An 8,603-nucleotide genomic window follows, 5' to 3' on the forward strand; every position below is an offset into this window, starting at 1 on the left:
TTCACGAGTTTCATCCCCTGTCCCCTACTGCGGCTCCTATCCCTGTCCCCGCCCTTGCCAAGGTCCACCAACTGCCCAGCCATGACAATGGACCACTGTGCAAGTATGAGAGGACCTGATGTCACAGTGAAAGCATTCAGATTCACCCCTCATGAAATAAGAACAATATTTGTTCAGTCACAGCCAATGCACCAGCTCTGTTGTGTCTGTTGGGAAGGGAATATGTGAGGCGTGGAAACTACTCATATTTCAAGCGCCCCTCGATATGGAGGCAAAAAACAAGGGGGTCTGGCCTAGAACCTCCATAAAAAGTTTGGAAAATACTGACATTTTGAACATGTAGTAAAGGAAAAAAGGTTTGTGCTACTGTCAGTGAATATAAAAGTCTGCAAAACAATAGGTTTGTATAATAGTTATGGAGGTGGACAGGGTTGAATAACTAATACCATCATTCTTAGTGCTATTATCAAGGGGTAGTATGACATGCAAATATTTGCATCATTAGTTTGAAAGGAGTTTACAGATTTGGACGTCAAAAACATTCCCTTTCATTAACACAGCTTTAGCCAGTAGTGACGCAGGCACACATGAATACATTCAAACACAAAGCTGCAAGCAGCATTTAGTGCGGTTCAGCATAAAGCTATTAGTAGCCAGATTGCAGGTTTTCCAGTATGACACAAACTAACTCATGCCCATAGCTGTAAACAATATTACATGTATGGTTTTGACTTTTCACTGGTAACCCCATGTGGCCAAATGGAAACATCTTTCATATAAACTAAACTCACAACCCTGATCATCGGTACCAAATGTAATCTCCCTTTCATCTGTCTTTTGATACTATAGAAATAGGATTTGCAGCATTGTTCACAAATTCTGAATTGCCGAAAAATCCTTACGCCCAACTTAATGGGTGCCAATTGCAAATACACTCACCTAAAGGATTATTAGGAACACCTGTTAAATTTCTCATTAATGCAATTATCTAATCAACCAATCACATGGTAGTTGCTTCAATGCATTTAGGGGTGTGGTCCTGGTCAAGACAATCTCCTGAACTCCAAACTGAATGTCAGAATGGGAAAGAAAGGTGATTTAAGCAATTTTGAGCGTGGCATGGTTGTTGGTGCCAGACGGGCCGGTCTGAGTATTTCACAATCTGCTCAGTAACTGGGATTTTCACGCACAACCATTTCTAGGGTTTACAAAGAATGGTGTGAAAAGGGAAAAACATCCAGTATGCGGCAGTCCTGTGGGCGAAAATGCCTTGTTGATGCAAGAGGTCGGAGGAGAATGGGCCGACTGATTCAAGCTGATAGAAGAGCAACTTTGACTGAAATAACCACTCGTTACAACCAAGGTATGCAGCAAAGCATTTGTGAAGCCACAACCCGCACAACCTTGAGGCAGATGGGCTACAACAGCAGAAGACCCCACCGGGTACCACTCATCTCCACTACAAATAGGAAAAAGAGGCTACAATTTGCATGAGCTCAACAAAATTGGACAGTTGAAGACTGGAAGTATGTTGCCTGGTCTGATGAGTCTCGATTTCTGTTGAGACATTCAGATGGTAGAGTCAGAATTTGGCGTAAACAGAATGAGAACATGGATCCATCATGCCTTGTTACCACTGTGCAGGCTGGTGGTGGTGGTGTAATGGTGTGGGGGATGTTTTCTTGGCACACTTTAGGCCCCTTAGTGCCAATTGGGCATTGTTTAAATGCCACGGCCTACCTGAGCATTGTTTCTGACCATGTCCATCCCTTTATGACCACCATGTACCCATCCTCTGACGGCTACTTCCAGCAGGATAATGCACCATGTCACAAAACCCAAATCATTTCAAATTGGTTTTTTGAACATGACAATGAGTTCACTGTACTGAAATGGCCCCCACAGTCACCAGATCAACCCAATAGAGCATCTTTGGGATGTGGTGGAACGGGAGCTTCGTGCCCTGGATGTGCATCCCACAAATCTCCAATTAACTGCAAGATGCTATCCTATCAATATGGGCCAACATTTCTAAAGAATGCTTTCAGCACCTTGTTGTATAAATGCCACGTAGAATTAAGGCAGTTCTGAAGGCAAAAGGGGGTCAAACGCAGTATTAGTATGGTGTTCCTAATAATCCTTTAGGTGAGTGTATAACTACATTTAACTGAGTACTTAGCTAACTAACGCAGCCATGCAAACAAACAACTGGTAAAATGAACGCAACAGAATAACTGGAGTATACACTTTTAGTACTTGCAGTTTAGTTGCTCAGACAACGTGACAAACATTTTCGTTTACTCCCAGTCCATAGGGATAACTCATGAGAAAAAATTCAACTAAGTTTTGTTTTTGTTTCCTGTGTTGCTAATACGAATCTTTAATATTTACTGGCCAGTTAGCCAACTTTGTAGTAGAAGTAATCAACAATGAATTTGCCAATTAATAAAGAGCTGGTTTCACAGTGTTTTGTGTGCCCTGACAGCCAAGAAAGCCTTATATAAAATGGAGGAGCTTTTTTTCCCTCCTGTATCTCCACTTTTACTCTTCAATTTCTTCTTATCAATATGGGCCAACATTTCTAAAGAATGCTTTCAGCACCTTGTTGAATCAATGCCACATAGGATTAAGGCAGTTCTGAAAGTGAAAGGGGGTCAAACACAGTATTAGTATGGTGTTCCTAATAATCCTTAAGCTGAGTGTATATTCCTTGGGAGGAGACGGACTTGCACAAGAGGAGATGGGAGGAGAAGATTTTACGAAGCACTTTGACGTAGTTAAAAAATACAACCCCATTCCCAATTATCGTCTACCTTACCATTTTGTTCAATTGCATTACATTTCGTTTTTATTGATGTTGCAAATGACAGACCAGAGCGTTTTACCTACCTTACTTTCCTTCCGGTAAAGAGAAAAGACTGATCAACTTAACATTACATGATGTCTGGTCTGCCGCACATGGTATTTCACGATTTGCATAATAATAATAATGAACTGGAACAAACACAATAGGTCTTCACCAGTGAACGGCTGAAACCCTAATAATAATAATAATAATGAACCGGGGAAAAAACAATAGGGTTTCACCAGTGAACTGCTGAAACCCTTATGAACCCGAACAAACACAATAGGGTTTCACTCCTAGAGACTTTTTTTTGTAACATTGTTACAAATGCCAACAAATTGAACTAATTGCAAAATACCTTCACAACTGACACTTTCACCACACCTCACTATTTTAAAAAAACCGATACAAAACTACATTATACAAGAACTTGCCTATATGTAGATGTGTCTAACTGTATGTAGAGTGTAAACTAATTTCCCTTGAATAGTGTTTAATTCTGTTGTTTTTTGATTAATCATGAGGTTGTGTTAGTGTTTTCTCCTCTTCTAACAGCAAGCCTTTGGCCAGATCATCGTTGAAAATGTAAAACTGACCTACCTGGTGAAAAACAATTCAAAAAATATAAATAAAATGTCAGTCGATAGGCTACCCTTTGGATTCAGCGTTGGAGCAACGTGTTCTTTTTGGATATGCAGTAGAAAATGAAATGTCTAAGTATTTATGATTTATAGATTACAGTTGATTGCTGGGTGTATAGTGTAGAAGGCACTGTCCATGAATTTCTCTGTAGGAAAGAAAAAGAGAAAAAGGCATTTTGTGCAAATGTGTGTTTCTGACTAAACTATATAGCGGTAATCAAAATTTCCCCAAACTCTCCCCATTCTAAACAGGCAATTTTTGTCTTTACAAATGTGGTTAAAGATAGTGTTAGGCATTATCAGTTAGGTGTAGGCATTAGGGCTTGTTTAACTTTAGGCATAAATGTTAGTTTACTGAGGTAAGGCTTAGGTTGAAAATAAAGTTAGGGTAAGGTTTAGGATTAGTAAAAGTAGGATTTGTTTTAAGGGACATGTATCTGATTTAATTTCTGGCACAATTGAAATGAATTATCATCAGGTTAGAGTATTGGTTCTAAGCTTTTGAGAGTAAAGATGTAAATATTTGTTTCGTTATGTAGAAATGAATTTTCAGATTTCAGGTAACCAAACGTTTTGGGACAGATACATGTAATAAGGTCCAAACTAAACATGTTTACATGCTTCAGTTGTTTGTTTTTAGGTCTTATGCCTTAAGTCATATACTGGCATGTTCATAAAAATTTACTCTGGGGATTGACTTGCCCAGTCAAGAACTTTCCACTTATTGGCACTGAACCACTCCCTTGTGTATGATGAAGCACTGTTGTAACCAGTGGTTTGTTCCTGTAATGTAGGTGGTGAAGTCTTCTGTGGTTGTTTGTGGCTGACTCATCCTCACTTACTTTTCTGGAGAGCATTTAGAATCAGATTTTGTTTTGTTTTATTATGTTCCACACAGTTTCTGATTTTTCTAAGCCTCAAAATTTCACTGACCACTCTTTGGTCCTCATGTTGACGAACCTCAACTGCAGACTCAAAGGAAATGCAAGGTCTAAAATCAAGATTAGACATTTACAGCTCTCTTATGTCTGCACAAGTTGTGTGATGGAACTGACAAACCAGTAACACCTCTTACACCAGATGCCCAGATTACATATAGAATGCTTTTTAATTTCTAATTGGCCCAATACTGACATAATAAAAGCTAATATACTTTAACCTTAAAGTTACTATTTGATGTCAAATCCAGACACTTTGTGTATAAAACCAAAATATTTTAAAAAATCTAGGGTAAATCTGGGGTCGTAACATCACTTTTGTTTTTCACCTATAATTTCCATAGGTTTTTGAATAATATATACCATTTTTTGTATCATACTCAAGCTTAGGTTTACTTGGGGTACCTATTATATCAAATTTTACAATTTAAAGTTGTAAAACATATCCAGCTCCAGTGGCAAGAAATGCTTTGTTATTATTTCATCTGCTTATTCACACTTAGAGTTGGGGAGTAACAGATCACAAAAAAAAAACACTAACTGTAATCTGCTACATTGCCAACTAAAATATTGTAATCAGATTACATACACTATTCAAAAATAAATATATTACTTCTTGGATTACTTCCACTGAAAAAGAATAGGTGCACAAAATAATTGACACGTTGCATGTTTGATGTTTTTATTTAATGTTTTAAAAACATTGTTATTTGAACCCAAATAAGAATTGCGTGCCTCAGTAGTTGTGTGTGTGATCATCACCTGTGCAAAGGAGGGCACGTAACCAGATTAGTGATCGAATTGGTGGATGGCTGAAACAGAGTATATCGCCAAATATCTCCATCTCTGAATGTGAACGTGCATTCACATGCCTGGGGTTTCTGCAAAGTTTTGACAATGCTGGTGGTTATGGAGCAAAACATCAGACTACTGTAGATTTAGTGTACTCGCGCAAAGCTACGGATATCTTGATTTTTATAAACAATAATGTCAACACCCTTTTTGAAATATGTATATTTATTTTTCAATGATGTTTTGAAGCAATAGAACATATGAATAAACAAAAGAATAGGCTAACACATCCTTAATCTTTTAGATTTATGTGCAGATAAAAAGTGAGATTCTGGAGGTTCAAAGGTTATTGGATTCATTTGGAATGATTGAAAATCTGACAGACTTTTAGCATATAATGTAAAGATGTAGCCTAATCATATTGAAGTAGAAAGCAATGCTTTAGAAACCCTTTCCAAAGGCACTGTACATAACCCATACTGTAAAATGCAAATTCCGTTTTTTGGACAGCTATGTAAACCCTAACATTGATTGATCCCCGCAAAAGGTGTTCCGTTGGCTATAGGCTCTTCCTATTTGTCTACTAATGCCTCTTAATATGAAGGTAATCAAAAGGAATTCAAAGTAATCAGATTACATTACTGAGTTTGAGTAATCAAAACTACCTGGAATTTTTTACGGATTACATGTAAAGAGTCACTACCCAACACTGCTTATAGCTTGCTTCAGCCTTTACAGTGCAGAAACCAAAATGTATACTGTCTGGCTTCAAGCAGTAGAGCGGGATTCTGTGTCTAGCCCATGTCTTAGAGAATACCAGTAAAAGAACAACAAATACCTCAATCTACAAGCAAAAGCCCCAGCCCGGATAACACACAAGGACATAAACAAATACATACATGAATAATACGTACATGCATAGAAGAAACAGGGAAAGTACACGGAATCAACCTAATTATACAAAAATAATTACCCTGATTACTGATAATGAACACATTTCTGATTTGAGTGTAAGGGTATGCAAGTATGGATGGATTATCTAGAAGAGCAACAAAGAAAGTTTGGTGTATAAGTGAAAAGGATCATAAACAATTGGGACAAGTGTCTCAGTAAAATAAAATCCTGTTTCCAAACAAAGTGTGACGCTGTGTAAAATTTTAAGAAAAATAGAATGTAATGATGTGCAAATCATTTAAACCCTATATTCAATATAGTATATTACAAAAAAAACATATCAAATGCTTCAACTGAGAAAGGTTAGCGTTTCTTGAAAAATATATGCCCACTTTGAATTTAATGCCAGCAACACGTTTCAAAAAGCTGGGACAGGGGCAACAAAAGACTGGAAAAGTTTTGTAATGCTAAAAATAAAACCTGGTGGAAGAGTTTAAAACGAATTAGGTAAATTGCCAACAGGTCAGTAACATGATAGAGTACAGAAATAGCATCCGAGAGAAGAAGAGTCTTTCAGACGTAAAGCCAGCATCCATGATGGGGATGGATTAGTTCACATGGCATGGGTGACTTGCACATCTGTGAAGGCACTATTAATGCTGAACAATACATACAGGTTTTGGAGCAACATATGCTGCCATCCAGACATTATCTTTTTCAGGGAAGGCTTTGCTTATTTCAGCAAGACTTTGCCAAAAACCACTTTCTGCATTTATTACAACAGCATGGCTCCATAGTAAATGATTCCTGGTGCTAAACTGACCTGTCACCCATTGAAAACATTCAGCGCATTATGAAATGCAAAATACAACAAAAGGGACATTGAACTGTTGAGCAGCTGAAATCCTATAAAGCAAGAAAGGAAAAACATTTCACTTTCAAAACTACAGCAATTGGTCTCCTCAGTTCCCAAACACGTATAGAGTATTGTTAAAAGAAGAGGTGATGCAACACAGTGGTAAACATGCCCCTGCCCCAACTTTTTACAAATGCGTTGCTGGCATCATATTCAAAACGGGCATGGTTTTTTTTTCATAAAAACATTTCTCAGTTTCAACATTTGATATGCTGTCTTTGTACAAGTTACAATAAAAAATATGGATAAATGACTAGCACATAATTGCATTCTGTTTTATTAGCATTTAACACAGCATCCCTACTTTTTTGGAAACGGGATTGGAAACAGCAGAGCAGAAATATTGACAGTTGTTTACAAAATCTCTAGACTCAGCATTAAACAGGCAGCTCCACTTCAATATGTTATCCAATTAACCATATTGCAAATATGGTTGTCAAAGACCAATTATTGGAATATCCATATTTTGCTGCCTGTGTAGGTTTGGACACCAGCAATATATGCCTACCTTTTTTACACACAACTACTCTAGACCTTTGCTCCAAAGCATTAGATATGCAGTAGCACTAGCCGGCGAGGCTAACTGAATTAAACTAGCATATAGTGATATAAAAATGTGGTTATTCTTACCTCCATCCATCTCTGTGCCTCCAAGAAGGCTGCGTCGCAAGTGACATAAGACTGCTCTCGCCACTCCATCTGGAAAAATCCGCTGGCGAATCTTTTTGGTTTTTTTTGTTGATACAATACACACAAAAATCTATAATAAAAATTGGGAAAAGACATTCAATATAAAAGACAATGTCTCCCGATCATACAATCATATGCATAGGCTACTGTTACGCACGATATCAGTCAGAAAACAACTTAAGTCGTTCCACATGTAAAACTGATTCATGATTGGTTTTAATTATGCTTAGCAACACAGTACCCTATGTTGCCAATAAGTACACAATTAACCCTTGCTATTTTTAGTGTCCCTTCAATAGCCTACACAGGTGAGCGTCTTTAATTGTCTCCACCACAAATATCCCGTAATGTAGGCTACATATGCAAAACTAAACTTGGTCAAGCTGAAACAAGAACTTAACGTTGTTTGTTGCTACAGTACTCCCCTGGTGGAATTCAACAAATAATGATTTTGTCGTTTTGTGTTGATTTACCTGTTCTCTCTTCACTACAGCTGCAACGTTACCCCAGATAGATTGTTGTACCCTAGCATAAGTAACTGGAACATTTCACCAAATGCTGAGAAAGTGGACTATCCACAAGTGGAAATAACCATAAACATACCATGCAAACGAAACTGCAGCTTCCGAGACAGGGGCTCAACTTTTTCTCTCTCGACTCCACCACGGAAGCACCAGCAACACCTTTGAAAGGCAAGCACTTTATTCGTTGAATAACTATCACGCCATCTAGCGGAGCAGATTTATTCAGCCTCGGTAACGAACTGAGGTAAAGTTGGTTTTATATTCAGAGGTTCAACAGACATTCAAAATAAACATATAACATTAAAAACTACTTGCATTCTTCAGTGATAACTATGACTGAGCTTTCAAAATATTCTATATTAG

The 8,603-nt window shown here is 37.7% G+C and overlaps 1 protein-coding gene across 13 annotated transcripts in view; it reads right to left on the reverse strand.

Annotated features, from left to right (window-relative positions):
* The window catches only part of lmo7a (LIM domain 7a), a 135,423-nt gene extending 127,026 nt beyond the window's left edge, over positions 1–8,397 (reverse strand). For 9 of the 13 annotated variants that reach the window (XM_034286801.1, XM_034286807.1, XM_034286800.1 and 6 more), the window contains exon 1: positions 7,657–7,786. In XM_034286801.1, the coding sequence (XP_034142692.1) occupies positions 7,657–7,666 (10 nt within the window). In that variant the 5' untranslated portion in view covers positions 7,667–7,786. Of the gene's footprint in view, positions 1–7,656; positions 7,787–8,189 lie in introns of those variants that run through there. The other 4 variants (XM_020045238.3, XM_034286799.1, XM_010904359.5 and 1 more) reach the window with 3 other exon arrangements.
* Between the last annotated feature and the right edge of the window lie 206 nt (positions 8,398–8,603).

This window comes from Esox lucius, chromosome 16, assembly GCF_011004845.1.
Source record: "Esox lucius isolate fEsoLuc1 chromosome 16, fEsoLuc1.pri, whole genome shotgun sequence".
NCBI lineage: Eukaryota > Metazoa > Chordata > Actinopteri > Esociformes > Esocidae > Esox > Esox lucius.